Source organism: Vulpes lagopus, chromosome 12 (assembly GCF_018345385.1).
Source record: "Vulpes lagopus strain Blue_001 chromosome 12, ASM1834538v1, whole genome shotgun sequence".
NCBI lineage: Eukaryota > Metazoa > Chordata > Mammalia > Carnivora > Canidae > Vulpes > Vulpes lagopus.
In genome coordinates this window covers 83,976,459-83,995,482 of record NC_054835.1, presented here as the reverse complement: position 1 = coordinate 83,995,482, position 19,024 = coordinate 83,976,459, and the positions used below count along the sequence as shown (strand labels likewise).

Genomic DNA, 19,024 nt, shown 5'->3' with positions numbered 1-19,024 from the left:
GTATTTAATTAGAATATGTTATTAAATTCCCACAGAATTAAAAAAACATAGCATTCTATCATACTGTTGTTAATAGAGGGAGTGATAAGGGTAATGCAAAATTCAACATCCTTTCTTACTCTTCTGTCTCCTTTTCTGGAATGGTTAAGCAAACCTTATTTCTGTGACTTCTCTGCTATAAAGTTAGCAGATGATTCTGTAATTCTAGATAAAATAGCAAAGTGTCAAAGCAAAGATTTGACCACGCTGTTTTCTAAATCTTGGAACCTTTAAGATCTCTGACTTGCTTTGTGGATTATTTTTTCATTTGTACTTAATTTCTTTTCTTATTCTGCCCCCATATAACCATTACCTTTACAGTCCAAGATCCTCTCCCTCATTTGACTCAATTTTCTGCTCCAATCCAAACTTTAGTACCTGAGTTCTCTTGGTTAGATCCAAGTACTAAGAATAAGAATGTGTTTTAAGTTGTAAATGTGCCTTAGTATGTGTGGCAGAGGTCTTTTAGTATGTGGAAGTTCTTACTTACTGTAGCCTTATCAGCAGATCCTCTTGTCTTTTATGCCAAAATGTAAAAAAAAAAAAAAAAATCCCAGGCTTGGCATTTCAGCTTTTTTGTCCTCCATCCATGAGCAACTTTGTTAGGTATCCAGTGGAGCCCAGAAGAGCAGTTTTGCTTGGCTAGAGAGAACCTATTCATTCACTTAAGTAGTCTTCAGTGTTAAGATTTATATATCTTAATTACACTGAGGTCTTCTGACTTCACTACCAGAAGCAGAAGTTTTCCTGAACATCTTAATCAAAGGGCAATTAGGAATAAGGGTCAAGTTCTATTTTCATTAAACCATGGGCATGTGAGTACTTGACGATCTGTGCCTGACATAAAATTACATTCTATTATGAAATAACCCATTGCCTTTGTATTTCTTTTCTTACGAATTAAAAGAATTTGAAATCAAGTTGGAAAATTTGCTTTTGAATCCTATTTTAATACTGTGTGTCTTTGGGAAAGTTACTGCTTAACCTCAGTGTTTTCATTCATATTGGAGCTAATGATTTTTTTAACGGTTTTTTTAAAGAATGGAAATAATTTATCTAAAATACTCTTACATGTTGAAGGTATTCATTAGATACTTTTCTAGATTTAATTATTATATGAAATTCTTGAATGAAGTTGTCATTGTTCTTTTTCAATTAGGAGTAGTTTTATTTATCTTTTTTAGGTCATGAATTTTAGTTTTTAGATTCTGATGAAAACCATGGACCCGTTTTTCCCCTAAATGTACTTAAATACATACATACAGGAGGAGTTCTTAAGGCATAAGTCTGTGAACCATGAATTATGAACCTTAGGTGAGGAGTATTGGATATCATCTTTTACCCATTGACAATTGAAAAGTAAGCAACACTTTCCCTATCTCTGCCCCAGTAATCACACCAATAGCTATAGAAATTTTCTTTTAGGGGTTGCCATTACATAACTATACAGAGGGTTTTTTTTTTCTCTTTTTACAGTAATAGATTAGAAAATTTTAAATTACTATCACCTTTCTGTGTTTCTTCTTTTTCTTTTTTAAAACCATTGGAATCTTGACTCAGAGAAAAAAACTCTTTGAGAGATAATTGGTTTTTGTGTCTGCTTTTTTACTCCTGGAGGTATGAATATATCTTATGGAACAATAAGATACACTTAATAAAGTTTACAGCTATTTCCTCATGATATGTTTAACAGCAAACTATACATTGCTAATTTTATTTCTTCAGGCTGAGTTTATAGTTATTATCCTAACTTTTCTTTTAAATATGGTGGATTGAGCACATTCCTTTAACTTCCTTTTTTCCCAGTGTCCCACTGATATTGTATAAGGATTGAATTAAACAACGGTCCTGAAAAGCAGGAACAGATGTTACTATATTAGTCAAACTACCTTAAAAAGGAGCAAAAGGACCTCGTTAGCTCTGTGACTTTAATGTAATGTTTGCGTGTGTGGGAGGGAGAAGATCCAACCTTGGCGTGGATAAATCCAGATTTGAATGATGTCATCAGTATTGTTTCAATGTTTTTAGTCTTTATTTTCTTCTGGCTTAGCTTTATTTTCAGCCAGGCAATGATGGCTGCAAAAGGAAAAGGGGATGGGATATTCTAGCCAGACTTAAGTTATGTGGCCACCCCTGTGGTGGTTGGGAAGAAATCACCTCCTAAATCACCTGGACTATTTTCCCCACAGAAAAGAGGGATTATGTTACTAGAAAAAGGGGGAGGGGAGAAAGCATGTAGAGCAGTAAAATTACAGTTCACAGTCCACTACAGGTACCATCAGAGGACCAGAAATTTTGAAGAAGATAGAAAGTTCATAGGATTGGATTGACAGCAAAATCTCAGAAGAAATGGAACCCAAGATACCAGAGGTAAGCTCAGGTTTTCCTAGGGGAACCTCCGAAAGACTCCCAAGCTTGGAGCCAACAAGTACAAATAACAGTAGTGGACAATTGGGTAATAATCAAGAGTTTTTAAAGCAATTATTTTCCTAAATGCTTTAGTTGGACCTTTCTCCAGCCTAAACAGCTCTGGTGACAGTGATGCCTGCCCTCAGGCCTGAAGTCTAAGAACTATGCTCTTAGGAAAGTAGACCAACAATTTAGTAGGACATCTACTGAGATATTGGAACCTGAGAGAAGCAGAGCCACTAAAAGCACGCTACTTCAGAGGAAAACAGTTTCGACAGTTCCCAGTGAACTTGACTTCCTATGCAGGTACCTGCTTGGATCCCTTATTATATTCCCTGCCTGATTAAATAGTACTACTCTCCTTTTTAAGGGAGAAGCTACTTGGGCAAACAAATTTGAACAATCTCAGAGAAAGCCCACTTCAGCTTCCTGTACTCTAAATCTTTTTATTTGCCAGTATAAATAGATAGGGATAATCAGACAATTGAGGGGAACCAAGGTGGAAGAGGATAAAGATAAATAAAAGAACAACTGACATCAGATACAATTCAGAAGATAACTTCAAAGAAAAACTAATTGTTATATCATGTAAGATTCAAGAACATGTTGTAGTCATTAATCATGCTTTCACTGAAAAGGGGGCAGAGAATCAGAAAAGATTTTGAAAATTATAAAGAAAAAATTTAATGGATGGGCTAAATAACAAATTGGCATGAGTCAAGAATGAGTTGTTGATTTGGAGCTAATAAACAGGAGGGAATCTCTGCGAATATGAAGCAAAAAAAATCTGGAAAAACAAATTTAAAGAGATATGGAAAATATATCACAAAGTTTTCACATCCATAAATTTGAGTTCTAGAAGCAGAAAACAGAAACACTGGGAAGGAGAAAAATAATGAAAGAAATAATTGAAGAAAATGTTGTGAGCTGGAAGAAAGATAATGAATCAGAGCCCATCTAATACCAAGCAGGATAAAACGAAAAAGATCTGTGTCTAGACACATCTGGTAAAATTTCAGAATTCTAAGGATAAGAGGAAAATCTCCGATTACTGCCAGAAGGAATAAAAAATGGAAAATGAAATGACTGAGTTCTTAGCAGCTGTGATGAATGCTTGAAGACGGCAGTCGAACATTATCTTCATATTTGGGGAAAAAGAAATTTGGACCTAAATTTTCCATACTCAACCACAATACTTATCATAGGAGAACAAGTACATTTTTTATACTTGGAAAAACTATGCACTCCACATGAAAATATTTCAGATACTATAGTACAATGAAAAATACAGTCCAAAATAGAGGATATGGTGGTAGAGCAGTGTGGGTAGGAGGAAATTACAGTGGCCATCTTGGGCCTTCAGAAAAAACTGAAGAAACCTAGGAAAAATTTAAGAGTGTCATCTGTCTGGGATACATGGACAATTCTCCTGTTTTTTTGTTGTTGTGTTTGTTTTTTAAAGATTTTTATGTATATATGAGAGAGAGAGAATGAGAAAATAAGTAGGGGGACCTGGAGAGGGAGAAGCAGACTCCCCACTGAGCAGCTAGATGGATGTGGGGCTCGATCCAGGGACCTTGAGATCATGATCTGAGCTGAAGGCAGACGCTTAACTGACTGAGCCACCCAGGCACCCTAACGATTTTCTTTAAATCAGTAACATCTGAATGATATAAGATTGTATTTCCCTGTGATTAGTATTTACCTAGGCACATTATAAATGTATGTAATTGATTTTCAGTTTTTAGAATCCACTTAGAAGATATATAAAATAGGTTTAATTAATGTTATGGAGTAGAATGTATTATAAAACTTTATTTTTTTTATTTTTTTATTTTTTTATAAAACTTTATAATATAAAAAAGATTAACCTATAAAATTAGCAGGAGATTGAGGGCAGTTGAGGAAGGGTCAGTGCTCATTTCTTCAATGGACAGTCAATAGATAGCATATAAAAATGCTAAATTAGGAAACAGAAGTAAAATAGTATTAAAGTTAAGCTGGTAAACTACACCAGAAGTCTATTAACAGTGTAACAGTGTATTGCCAATTTGATGCAGGGAGGTACAAAAAAGACCTATTGTTCATTTTGTCACTTTGTAGCCTTTGAATTTTGAAAAAAATCTCACATGCATAGAATTTATAACATTAAAAAGATTACAGAAGTCACATCTACCTAGTTAGATGATAATGTTTTTATTTATAAAGTGACATTCCAGGGTCACATGGTTTTTAGAAACTGAGGTAGAAATAGAAGACACATAGGCATTAATTCCAGGAAATTGGAAAGTTGCATAGAATACTGATGGCTATTTGTATGTGGAATGAATAATTATTTCTTGGCTGGCATATATACTTGATTTTATATGTCAATTCCTAAATCCTTTCTATGATTCTTTTCTAAAAAAATATTTATTGTTAAAAATTTGGATATATGAGAAAATTTTGAGCCCTTCTTCCTGCCAATGGCGCTTAATAAGATATTTTCTTTGATGTACTGAAAACCAAGATTAGAAGCCTGGTTTGTCCATAAGGATGAAATCATGTGTTCAAGGAGAGCTACAGCTACTAGAGGCAGGATGTGTCTTCTGGAAGAAGGAAGATGGCAAATAGAAATGGCCTTTTTTATCCTTCTAGAGATGGCACTGATATTATGTCCCTAGCCAGACAACAGTTGTTGAATGAAAGAATTAATTTTGTTTATTTTAGAATTAATTTTTTTATGCCATTTCAATGTACAGTGGTTAGCATCCTATTTATGCTGTATATATGTAAAATGGTTTTTTTGTAAAGCTTAGTTTTAGGAGTATTGTGATCTGTGGGAAAAAGATTTCTACTTGTATGCTTTGCAGACTTGATTTTAAAAAACATTAAATTTTATGGTATTTTTTCCCCTAAGTATTGAAAGTGTAAACTGCAAAGGACTCTAAACCCAGGTATACTATCTACTTAAATTGTATAGCAGTTGGAGTGCTAAAAAAAAAAAAAAAAATCAAGTTATGTAAATGTATGCCTTTGAAATAATCATGAGAAATATTTAAAAAACTACGTGTTTTACTGGAAAGCGTGGAATTTGTGTGAGAGGACAATGATTTCCTTAAGCATACAAAAATATACTAAGTATAAGATTATGTTAGTTGAGTTATGCTTTTAAATATTCTGAAAGCTATTAGTTATTCAGTGTCTGTAATATTAAACAATATTGATTTAAACAATATTGATTACCTTCATTGAGAAACATTGATATATATGTGGTTGAAGAGTATGGGAGTTGATAGGCTTTCTAAAAATACTTGATTCTGTTAAGAAATTGGTGAAGAGGAATCGAAAGTTATGAATGTGGGTTAAATTTGATTTCATAAAACATGCTAGTGAGATATCCATTTCAGACATTAAAGTTGGTAAATACTGCCTTCTGTTTTCTTATATTGTTTAATTTTTTTGTTGGAGATTTGATAGTAAAACTTGATATCTGAAATTTGTGGGGAAAGTTGAAAGTAATAACAGCTGTGTTGTGGGATAGCTTCATAAGGACCAAAGAGATATTTCAGTTACACAGAATGAAATCAGTATGTGTGCATATCTATCTATCTGTCTGTCTGTCTGTCTATCTATCTATCTATCTGAAATACGAAGGTTGTGTTAGAATCCTGTTTGTATATCCACTTTGGGAACTTTGGAAAGTCAGTTATGCTCTGAGATTGTCTTTATGTGAAGATCCTTAAATATCTGTGGTCAGGATTACGTTCGTAGAATACGAAATGGTACTCTGTTTTGTAATTTTTGACCTGGCCTTAGGTGGATAGAGACAATTTGATGAAATACCTTTCTTAGGAGATGGAGTTATGAATCTGAAAGAGTGTCAGTCTTGATATTTACAGCAGTTGCTTGCTGACAAGCCATTCAAGATTTGTTATGAATAAATTAGATTAGAAGGAGAGGCAGCCTGGGTGGCTCAGTGGTTTAGCGCCGCCTTCAGCCCAGGGCGTGATCCTGGAGTCCCAGGATCCAGTCCCACGTCAGGCTCCCTGCATGGAGCCTGCTTCTCCCTCTGCCTGTGTCTCTGCCTCTCTGTCTCACTCTCTCTCTCTCTCTCTCTCTCTCTCTGTGTCCCATGAATAAATAAAATCTTGAAAGAAAGAAAGAAGGGTAACAGGCATCACGAGAGACCAGATTGATTGGAGCTTGTTGCCAGTAACCCCAAACCATCCAAGAACCAAAGGAGGAGAGCCAGTGACAGTATTGGAATTCTAAGGTTGCTTGGATATTTTTTACAGTCTAATTATTTTCCATACCTTTGATACTATGTTAAGCATGTTACCCGGAGCTGTTTCTTCATTTAGAGTAGGACACTCGTCCTTCAAAAGGGTGGTAGAAATTGGTGACTAAACAATTTGGTTTTGGACTTAAGTCTTTTCTTGTAATTTGTATTTGTATCCTCAGCCTCTCTTCTTTCTCTACCACTCTGCCTGTGTGATATGTATATGTGTGTTGGGGAGTGGGTTTTGTGTGGTGTATTTCTTTTTGTTGGTAGATACTCATTTCAGAGCAGAGGACAGCTAATGTATTGCTGACCAAATTGAGAATGTTGTGTTATCAGTAGATTTAGCCTATTTGAAATAAAAATGAAAAACATTGAAATAAGTAATTTCTTTTAAATATGTACCTTTAAAATTTTTATTTGAAAATGTACAGTACAAATTGGGGGTATGTGAATGTGACCTAAAAATAATAAATATTTTACCAATTTTGTATACATAGAACCTATTGTGAAATACTGGAAAAAGAATGAATTCATGGTGTGACCTATCCTGGATAGAGACAACAAATGTGAGTGTCCAACAGGCACACTGTTACTAGAGATGTGAAAAGAAGAACAAGCTGCTTTGTTTCTTACTTTGCTTACTTACTATATTACTTACATTGGACAAGACCATGCTTGTATTCCATTCTGTACATAAAACACATATGGATGAACTATTTTGTTTAAATATATTGATATTTTCACACTTATTCAGAGTGAAGTTTGGGTTTTTTTTTTTTTTTTGCTGGATTAAAGAAAAATGGAAAAATGGAAAGACTACAAATCACTAGGTAAAAAATTAATTGAAGATTTTGATTTTAAACTTTGTGAAGAATCAGGTTTAAATTTTTCTAGATTGTAGACTCTAGGAGGTGGACTGACTTTGTCATTCTATATCCATTATGCAGTATAAAGCCTGTCACTTGATAAGCACAAAAATATTTATATAAATGCATGATGAAAATGCTAATGATGATCTTTCCAAACAGAAGTTTGCTAGGGCTTTTTATGTTAGCCTTGAGAAAAATTTTATTTATGCAATAAGATAAATTATTATAAAATAGTTCATATCTTTTCCCTCAATTTAAAGTATACTACTAGATGACCTTTGCATTATTTTATTTTTGAGTTTACAATTTTAAGTATCCTTACTTAATCTTTCATTACTTAAACCTTTGAGGTATTTCTAAACATACCCAGAAGCATGCCTAACTGCTAACATTTGGTTGGTATGGAGGTTCTAGTGGAGGTTTAATCATTCTTATTTTTAAATTTTATCATCAAATTTGGCCCTGGAATGTATGTCAGACTGAGATAGAAACTGTTCAGTGCTCTTTATGTCAATAAAAATTGCTTATGTGTGGTTCTATCTTCTTACTCTGTATTTTTTTTTTATAATGATGGAAGGGTTACTTTTAAAATTTTGTGCTTTAAAAATGAGTAGTTTGAAATAAATGTGGAAAGGAAACAAATACATCCAACAGCATTTAATTAATTTATTTAGTGAGAATATATCCAAAGAATTTTGTACTTTTAGAATACTAAATTCTGGCAGAAACTTCACAGTTTACTCCTTAGTTAAAGAACCTGGATAGAATTTGTATTTTAGCAGAAGTAGATTTAAAAATTATTTTATTTTATTTATTTGTTTTTAAGTAGGTTCCATACCCACTGTAGAACCCAGCACAGGACTTGAACTCATGACCCTGAGATCAAGACCTGAACTGAGATCAAGTTGGTTACTTAATCAGCTGAGCCACACAAGTGCCCCTTTTTAAACTTTTTTTTGAAGATTTTGTTTATTTATTCATGACAGACACAGTGAGAGAGAGAGGCAGAGACACAGGTAGAGGGAGAAGCAGGCTCCATGCAGGGAGCCCGATGCGGGACTCGATCCCAGGACCCCAAGATCACACCCTGGGCTAAAGGCAGCACTAAACCACTGGGCCACTGGGGCTGCCCCTTTTTAATTTTTTTTTTTTAAGATTTTATTTATTTATTCATGAGAGACAGAGAGAGAGAAGCAGAGACATAGGCAGAGGGATAAGCAGGCCCCATGCAGGGAGCCCGACATGGGACTTGATCCCGGGTCTCCAGGATCACACCCTGGACTGCAGGTGGCACTAAACCGCGGGGCTACCGTCCCCCCTTTTTAATTTTTAAAAAGATCTTTTTCCTCCCCACTTTTTTTCTCTTTTCGAAATGCATACAGATAGAATCCGCATCAATGCCTTTGGGGAAGGGGGGGGGTGGCATAAATAGCAATTGAGGTCCTAATCTGTCAGGGAATGAATTTATGGGATTTATTTTGGTAAGAGGCAGAAATTAAATGAGAGAAGGTGTACCTTTAATTTGAAATTCCTTGAAAAGTAGAAATGGTGAGGAAGTAATGATAAATCTAGATACATGTTTTTAAAACTGATGCTGATCTCTGATCTGGGTTTTTTAATAGATTTGTACCATTAATATTTCTAGGGGAGCAGTCAGTCTCATTCACTGTCAAAATATAAGGTAGTTCAACTTCTTTAGAGTATTGGTAGCATAAAAATTTAAATACATACATCTATCAAGAAATACACTATACAGTTATTTTTAAGCATGTGTAATATGTGTGCCCTTGCCTTGGGGCATGCTCATTGCAGCATTAAGAAACATTAGAGACAACACAAATACCCATCAATAGGGAGGGAACTGATTAAATATGGTATAGTCCTTCAGTGAAAATTTTAGCAACTATTAAAGCAATAGACCTGCATGTGCAATTACGAAGTACTAAATTTTAAAAATGGGGATGCAGAAAAGGATGTATAATATACTTCCATTTGTATAGAAAGTAATCTTACACTAAGATATACATCGGTATGTAGATTATGTCTGGAAGAATACACGAATTGTGCCTTTTTAGAGTTGCTAAGAGGTAGGTATCCTGTTCTCTTTATTTTCTTTTATTTGTGAATGTTTTCCATGAATATATATTACTTTAAATACCATAGTTAATAAGAAGGTTAACAGTGGTAGAAATGAAAAGAATAATTACTATGCTACATTAGACAGATATCTAGAACCTTGAGTTATATTATGGCATGACTGGTTCAGGAGAAATGATAAGGTAAAACCATGAGATAGTGCTGTTTTAATAACGTTTGGGCTTTCTGAAATTTGACCAGACTTCATTGCTCTTTTAAGTTTTGTTTAATTCTTTAATATCCGTATCTCATTTATGTTTGGTCCAGGTTATTTCACACTTGAGTTTCATATTTCTGCTAAAATATAACTTACAGGTAGAAAAATTGATTAAAAATAACTTAATATGGGGGGAACAAACATCAAACAAAGTGTTGAGTCATAAGAAATAGTGTTGCTTGCTTATCCTCAACACATTTGTGCGTGTGTGTGTGTGTGTGTGTGTTTGTATGTTTTGGTTTTTTTGTTCCTTATTCCAAGAAACCAGTGATGGTCCTAAATAAAATTGTGATACTAGAAGATTTCCTTCATCCAATCTTGGTATTGAGCTTCTTTTGTCCTCCCCCCCCCCCCTTTTTTATGAGACATTTCTCTTCACTTTGGACATTTGAATCTTAATTTTAGTATGTATTTTCTTTTATGATTTATTATTTACATATGCTAGTTTGCATTTGTTTGTGTAACTGTTCATATGTTAATTGCTATTTGCACTTTAATGTTTTTACTGTTGGCAAAAAAATGAAAGACCTTGTGCCATTGAAATCAGTTTTAGGCAAATGGGAAAACAGGTTTTTGTTTTTTATTTTTTTTACCTTGGAGATGAGGTTGACTGGAAGGAAGGTGGCTCACTTCAGGTTGTAGGATTTTAAGGCTGATACATATGAATCTCTCTTGCACCCTTTGCCTAGAGTATTTTATGCTGTGGCATAGTTCATCATATTAACAGAAAGGACCAGAAAATAAAAATAAAAGGACCAGAAATTAAAATAAAAATAAATAATTACTTTGCTTGTATAATAAAAAATTACAGAAATTCTGAAATAAATATTCTGCTTGTTGTGTTATTTCTAATGCCTTATTTCAGTGACCTAGTCACAAAATAAATGTTTTTGTCATTGAAATTATTCTTAGTATAATTAGATGCATTACTGGATATCCAGCAATTCCTGTATTTATGGCATTTGTTGTTTAATCAACAAATGCTGAAGTGCCTACTCTTTGCCAGACGCTAGCCTTGGGTATATGTTGGTGACAAAATGTTGCCTGCTTTCATTAAGCTTCCGATCTGTAAGAGAGAGTGATGATGACAAATGGGTATAAACATTCAGAATCCTGGAGGAGAGCTGTAATCACATACTTTTTCGTAAAAACTTAACAGTAATTTTCTAAAAAGATAAGAGAAGCACCATGTAACCCAAGAAAAGAAGGGAAGGAGAGAGGGTAAATGGTTTGATTGACTTGAGGCATAAGGGGCCTGATTCCTTGTCAAATAAAGTTGAAAAGTATATTCTTGATTTTGGGAAATAAAAGTGACCTAACACAAGAGTTCTTTGAACTCAAACCTGTCTTTGCTTGCTTATGTTGGAGGAAGGTTTGAGAAAGAGAAATCTTGTTGTTGACTTCTTTTAATCTAAGGGTGAAGCAATTTATTTGATGCATAGAAATAATTGGCCTGGAGGAAAGGATATTTCCTTTGTAAAAGGATATTTCCAAAGTAAAAGCCACTTTGCCTAGTTTCTCTTAAGCTAGGTCTTAACAATGGAAATTACTTTATTTGAGAAGCCTCCAAATGCCAGGCATACCCATACTTAGATGTAAGCACTATATATGGCTTGAGGGAAACATTTTTAATATCATTTGTTTTCCATTAATTCCACACAGCCTTTGGAGTTAGACTGTTCCGGGTTTGAATTCTAACTCTGCTATAAAACTGTATACACTGAGATTAGATTTCCTTTTTTTGTAAAATGAGGATAATATTACCTCAGGAATATTACCTGAGGAAGTATATTAGATGGAGGACAGATTCTGGAGCCAACTGCCTGGGTTTAAATCTTAGCTCTTCAAGTTAATTAGTGTAGTTGGGAATAAGTTGGGCTAATTTTTAACTCCTCTGTGCCTTAGTTTTTATTTATCTAGAATGGAAATAATAGTTCCTACCTTACTTTTAGAATTATTGTGAGAATTAAATGAGTTAATACATACAAAGCACTTAAAATGGCATGTGGCATACATATAGTAAGCGTAATGTAATCCTTAATGTTATTATTCTAAGTTATTATCACTTAGCAGGGTTATTATAAGGATTAAATAACATGTCTGTTTAAAAAAAGCCTCATGTATTTCCTGACACATTTAAGGGTACCCCCTAAATATGAGTTATTAAATAGTAGATAATTTTTCTCATTTAATATTCATATATTAAGAAATGTTACGCCTTAAGAAAAATGCTGTTAAGAAATTTTATGCCTTACTGACTGTACCTGGAACAGTTTCTGATATACAGAAGATATTCCATGTTGAATGGATGTTATGCTGTTTTATAGGTAAATAATCTGAGGCCCAGGAGAACTTCAGAATCAAACATGACATCATTTTGAGGAGACATTACTGGCAATGTCTTTTCATATCATGAGTTTTCTCAAATTAGATTTGGCCATATGTGTTAATAATAACTCCCACCTCTAATTTTTTTCGTATATTTTTCCTTTCCTTTAAAAATTTATTTTCTTTAGTTAGGAGAATTTAGACTAGAATAACTATTCATTTTAGAATTATAATTAGACTGGTTAATCAGTACTTGGAGGAATGGCTTCAGTTTTAGTTTGTGTGACACTCCTACATGTGCACATTTTATTAATGCCACAAGGCATAAAATATTGTTCCTTTCCCATTGCATTTCTCATATTCCAGATTACATTAGAAAGAAATTTGAGGAGGTAACAATTTTTATTAAATTGAGGATCAGTTACAGTAATGAATATAATATAAATTGGCTCTGCTGTCAGTCAGCAACTTTATTTGCTGTTTAATGATCCAGATACAGTGTCTCTGAATTTCATTTATCTGAATATTTTAGTCTCTTGTAGTATTTATGATAAAGGGGGAAAGTGACATTCCTTAGGTTAGTAAATGAAGTTCAGTAAATGACATTATTAGAAAATGAATATAACCATGATGTGTTATGTCTCACTTCAGTACTTGTAAATCAGTTGAATGTTGATATTTCCAGATTAGATATTTCCAAACAGATTAGCTTCTAGTTACTGTTTTAAAAATCTACATTAAGAATTATTTTTGACACCCTTAAGTCAGCACCTGTAATGTATATGTTATATAATGCATTTGCCTGATGTAGCAAATTCCTAATTTGGTATTACCCTTGCCTCCTTCCTTGTGTATTTAATACAGCCATTAATCTCACTACAAGGCTTTACTAAGGATAAATTGCTACGTAACCCACTTCAACCTCTTTTGTTCAACCAGGAAGCTAGACGTGTTTAAATAGCTTTTTTAAAAAAATGTATAATTACTTCTTTTTTTGAAATTTTAGGATTTTAAAATTTGTAATGGTAAAATAGGAGACTTTATTTATTTTGTCTGTTGAAATTACTTGACAGAAGTTTGCTTTGGAATAGAGCTTCTGTATCTTTAAAAAATACACAGTGAGTCACCCCCTGCTCTTTTGGTAGATGCCTGGCTAGTGAACAGCTAAGCTGCTTTAGGCATGTAATAGAACATTCCATTTCCTGTTCCCTTGCTGACACAGAGGAGTGTTCCTGCTGGCAATGATCTAATCATAGTGCAGTAAGAAACATGGCAGTTTGATAAAACATGGTGGAGACAGCGGCTGAAATGGAAGCATATGTTCTAGAAGACATTCTTGAGGTAGGGCTAGGTTTGTAAATGAAATGAAAGTTGAAATCTGAACAAAGAAATCTTATCTGCCGGAATTATTTTACAGATGAATAGATTAGACGAGAGAGCAAACAGAGACAGAGCATAAAAGCAAGATATGGTCAGACCTTATTCCTTGTGAGAATGTGCCAGTGTGGTTCACATGATTACTAAACAAGTCTAGAATTATTTTGTTTAAACTTTATGTTTTGTAAATTGTAGATATATGTTTGATAGGAAATTAAAAAAAAAGAAAGAAAGAAAGGGCCTCGGACTTCATAAAAAACGTTGGCTGGTGGTGACCTTTAGATTAACTCATTAGAAGGTGGGGTCTACAAAGCAGCTTTGAGTAGGTTTAGTGTCATATGTCTTAGAATTCATTTACATATTTAAACCCAAAGCTCTGCTTGCTGTTAACTATTAAAAACAGCTGGTTATTTTAGTTTCTAGAGTAAAATTAAGCATGTATATCAATCTGATTGCTTAATTTAACTGGTACATTCTGGTTCTGGATTTTTCATGTGACTTTGACATTATGAAATAAATTAAAATAAGAAAAAAAGACCCTAAAATTTAAGGGTTTGAGAGTTTGTAATAAAAATCTGTATTTTGAGTCATGAGAATTTTAAATTAATTTTCTTTTTTATCCTTGGTTGTATGAAATTTATAAGAACCTATTTGAGTATAAATCAGTTCTAGGAAATACATGTCAAAGTGAAACTATAATGGGCTTTGGCCTTGGATGTAGTATAACTATCAGACATTTGTATTTGTAGGTATAGATATTTAATGCCCATTTTAAAATTATGGATGTATAGAGTTTTTTCCTTCATTAAGAATAAAACTGGCTAATTAAGGTAAAGAGGCTCATGCTGGTGAGTGGTATTCCTAATACTTAGACTGTTAAGACAATTTATTAAATATTTCACTATTCTTAGGAGGAGATTGTGTTAAGGGGAGAGGGCTTGGGAAATTAAGCTGCAATGGGAAGCTAGGCGGGGTTAGCAGGAGAAAAAAGCCTATGCGCATTATAAAGTGCTGCATGATCAATGAGCATTTTCTGGAGTCCCTCAGTGTGTGCTTGGAGCTGACATTGCAGCAAGTCTCATGGTTGTTCTGCAGAATGAAAACTGATTCCATTGTATTATCTCGCTCCTTGCAGACACCTGCCAACATACTCTTTCCCTCTCTCCTAAGAGCTTATTGTCTGAGTTGAATCCTCTGGTTAATTTCCATTCTTTTCTCTCTCTCTCTCTCTCCCTCTCTCTCTCCCTCTCTCTCTCCCTCTCCCTCTCCATCATTTTAAACGTTTATACCATTGAGTTTTCTTTATTTTGGGGCAGGGGATACTATTGAGTTTTCTTAGAAATGATATGAATTACCTCCTTAGAAATAGTCTTATATACTTTCATGTAGGAACTTTCGTAATTAGGAGTGGTCACATGACTTAGTTCAGTTTAAGCAAGTGAGATTAGATTATAAAGTTCTGGTGGTACATTTTAATGTGCTTTTTAATTTTTGTGTGGATTTTAAAGAACTGTACTTTATAGATTACAATAAATCTATTTGATGATTTGTGTAGCCATTTAAAATTTCAGTATATAACAGATTTTACAAGTCTTATTTATTTTCTAGGAAAAGCCCACTGGAGCACAGTTTTGTGCCTTTTATATTTGTTTTTCTAATACTGTATTAAATATTGGCTTTCATTATTTTCACTAAAATTGTTTAATGTTATGTTTTTACATTACCTATTTTGTTCATATTACTAGTTGTTAAAATAACCTCTAACTTTAATTATTTTTTCTAATTTTTGGTCTCAGTTTGTTTCCTATATACCTGTTGCATTAAACTATACTAAGTCGTTTTCTCTTTATATTATTTAACTATTTGTCAATAATTGGAAGACTAAATGAGAAAAATTATCACATAGTAATAAAATATGCTTCTTTTCCAAAATTCTCCTAGGTCATAATGACCTAAGAGAATAAATTTGTTATATGGAGATAAATGTACCATTTTTTAAAGTACCTATACTGCAAGTGAATAGACAATGTGTTACACTATAAGCTTTCCAGAAAATTATTTTTCTTCTTTTGAAAAGAATTAACTCCTAGTATAAATGGCCAATAATGAATAATGAAGTTCGTCTGTATACCACAGTGGCAGTTTTATTATTATGCCTAATGTTGAACTAAATAGTTCATCTTTGTGACTTCATTGAAAGTCTGGAATTTTATGTAGATTTCTGCTTCTTTACATTAAACATTGGACCCCTTCAATTTTTTCCAGTATAACTTGGTCCTTTAAATTATAAATTTCTTGAAGATGTGCTTATTAAATCTTAGTAAGATAAAAAAGTCAGTATCAGTGAATATAGTGCAGATTAATTCTCATAATGCTAGTTTACCTTTTAAATTGTAATTGTTTATTATATATACCTATATGTATTTAACTTGAATTTTTAGTGATCCTCAAAATCTTAAGTAAAACATTCTAAGTTTCTGAAACTTATAATCAAACTGGAAAAGATTGGTTTCAACTTGAAATCATTGTTTCTCAGCTACCCAAAATAATGAATTAAATTGAATAACTTCTTTATTTAAATTACCTGATTAATCCAGGCAGTAATTTTCTTTTCCAGATCAAAGTGTTTGTGTTGCTTTGGTCAGCTTAACTAATACTTGGGAGTATAGCCAAATACAGATGATAGAAAAGGCTTAAAAGTCTATATAAATCCCCCCCCTTTTTTTAATTAATGTTATTTTTGCTGACATGTTTATAATTTAAAAATTTTGATGCTTTTCCTATAGGTCATATTAATAATGGATCCTAGTACGTGAGATCAATAAGAAGAAAAATAGTCCTCCAAATTTATTTTGTGTATTCCAAATTTGTCTGACCAAATGCTGTGTATATGAGCTTGAGAGGTTTATATATATAAGCTCTTTATATGAAAGCATGAATCATGAGAGGTCATTTCAGAAACTTGATTATACATTCTAGTTTTATTATTTAGTTTTAGTAGTTTTCTGTAAGAATTGTTTTACAAATGAGAAATTTCACAAATATTTTTATCTTTTTAAAAATATTTTATTTATTTATTCATGAGAGACACACACACACAGAGGCAGAGACGTAGGCAGAGGGAGACACAGGCTCTATGCAGGGAGACTGATACGGGACTCAATCCTGGGACTCCAGGATCACGCCCTGGGCCAAAGGCAGGCACTAAACTGCTGAGCCACCCAGGTGTCCCCAAATATATTTATCTTAATTAAATTCAGAATGCTTTTTTCAGGGTATAGCATTTGATATATTTTTGTTTCAAGAAGTAGCAATTTTATGAAAATAAGAATATTTATAATATTAAGTATAATAACTCTAATGCCTAATCTTGTTCCTTTGTCAGACCAAAGCCATAGTTTCTAGCTTCATCTGTACTTGTTTTACAGGTTGTTGTATATAAGCTAAAAGCCCCAATTCTATTTGTTCCTTAAAGATCCAGTGGGTTGAGGATTTGACTGAACCCATTAGGGGAGAACTAAATTAAGGGTCAGATTTAAACATAGGAAGTAGATTTATTATGAAACCATTTCTTACTCTGTATTTATTTGACATCAGAGGGTTTTTTTTTGCTTTTATTTTTGTTTTTAAATAAGATCAAAAGAGTCACAGGCAAGATATTGTTTCCTTTTGATTTGTCAACATGATGGGCTAATGGTAAATAGGGCATTATAGTTCAAACTGATAATCTTTCTGTTTACAATGAAAATTATTTTCAGTTAATGATATAAAATCTCCATGAAGTAGACTCTTTGAACAAGTACTTGCTATATATCTTTTTATTCTATAGAATATGTTGTTTATGTATAGAATATATTGTTTATGTAATGCACATCATTTATAAAATATTGTATCAGCAAATCTGTGAATTTCTAAAGTTCTATATTTAGTATAACCATGGTAACATTTTTCACAAAGAAGAATTGGAGGAACTTTTAGGACATAAGTATAAATTGATCTAGAGACAGAGAAGTTTAGCTAAATATGTAAATTATTTGAGTTGATATAAGTAACATTTTCTGTTCATAAAGAGGTTTTGGAAAGATTAGACATGTTGAACAATTGAATCTTATAATTTCACTCCAGTATTTATTGAATATTTTCAGTATGCTAGACACTTGAAATTCAATGAAATTAGTCTAGCTAATTTTACTTCATAAACTGAAAGTTCAGAAGACAAAATGTCTGCCATTGGTATTTAAGTATTCTTGGATTCATGATGGATTCAGCTGTGTATTTGAATACTAGTATTTTACTTCATTTTTTCGTTTGAGTAATTTGAAACCCATGTTTTCAGCATTCTGAAATTTTCAGTAAGCATATATTTTCCTTTAAGCACATATTTTCCTTTATTTAAGCACCTTTAGGTTATCCTTTTTTATACTTATCTATGTAATTGTTAGAGGTATTTATGAATGTTGGGCTGTCCATAAAGTCTCCTGGATCCTGTTTTCTATTTTTAGTCCTTAAAGATTTTCATTACCATTTAAATCAGTACATTGTTTATATGTGTATGTGAATGTATACTGTGTATGCAGTATTAACACTCATATATATGCTTGAGTGTATTCTGTGTACACATTCATGTTCCTGCTCTATTATGCATTAGCAATACTTTTATTTGAAAATTGAGTTTATCTTGGAGGGAGGGGCAGAAATTGCAACACTGCTTTTTAATACATCAACTTTGGAGGATGCATGGGGGTAGTATAGTATAGGATAGCTAAAATATAATGCTTATATTAGTTTACAGTCCCCCTGAAGAAGACTGATGTTTTAGTAGAATATGAAGGCTCCAGTTTGCAAAAATACAGTGTAACTAGAAGTGTGTGAATTAATCTATTACTCTCATATGTTAATCCATCATAGTCTATTGGTTAATATATGCTGTGGTGTATGAATTAGGAAAGGTCAATATTATGTATTATCTGCAGAACCATTGGCACTTTCCTGATTCTGCATTGTTAGGGGTCTGTGTTCCGACACATGACTAAAGAACTCTTTCTGTGTGAAATGAATTGGTTATTGCAGAGTTAGTGAGCATCGAAGTTCTACTTTTCCACTGATGTTTGGTTTATATAGCTTCCAGATTTGTGAAGACAATGGTCTTTCAGGAGGTGTTCATAGTGTTGAATGTCCGTGAGATAACTTTTGGTTTAATGAGTGGTTAGATTAATATTGGTCGTTAATAATTTGGTCTTGGATAGTATCAGGTTTCTTTTCTTTTTTTTAAGATTTTATTTTTTTATTCATGAGCGATAGAGAGAGAGAGGCAGAGACACAGGCAGAGAGAGAAGCAGACTCTATGCAGGGAGCCCGATGTGGTACTCGATCCCTGGACTCCAG

At 33.1% G+C, this 19,024-nt stretch overlaps 1 protein-coding gene across 6 annotated transcripts in view; it reads left to right on the top strand.

The window, feature by feature from the left end:
* The window catches only part of ANKRD17 (ankyrin repeat domain 17), a 154,987-nt gene that overhangs the window by 20,653 nt on the left and 115,310 nt on the right, over positions 1–19,024 (top strand). The window contains exon 1 of one of the 6 annotated variants that reach the window (XM_041726241.1): positions 10,994–13,603. The exons of the other annotated variants lie outside the window; for them this stretch is intronic. Coding sequence (XP_041582175.1) covers positions 13,550–13,603 — 54 coding nt within the window. The 5' untranslated portion in view covers positions 10,994–13,549. Of the gene's footprint in view, positions 1–10,993; positions 13,604–19,024 lie in introns of those variants that run through there. 6 annotated transcript variants of the gene reach the window in all.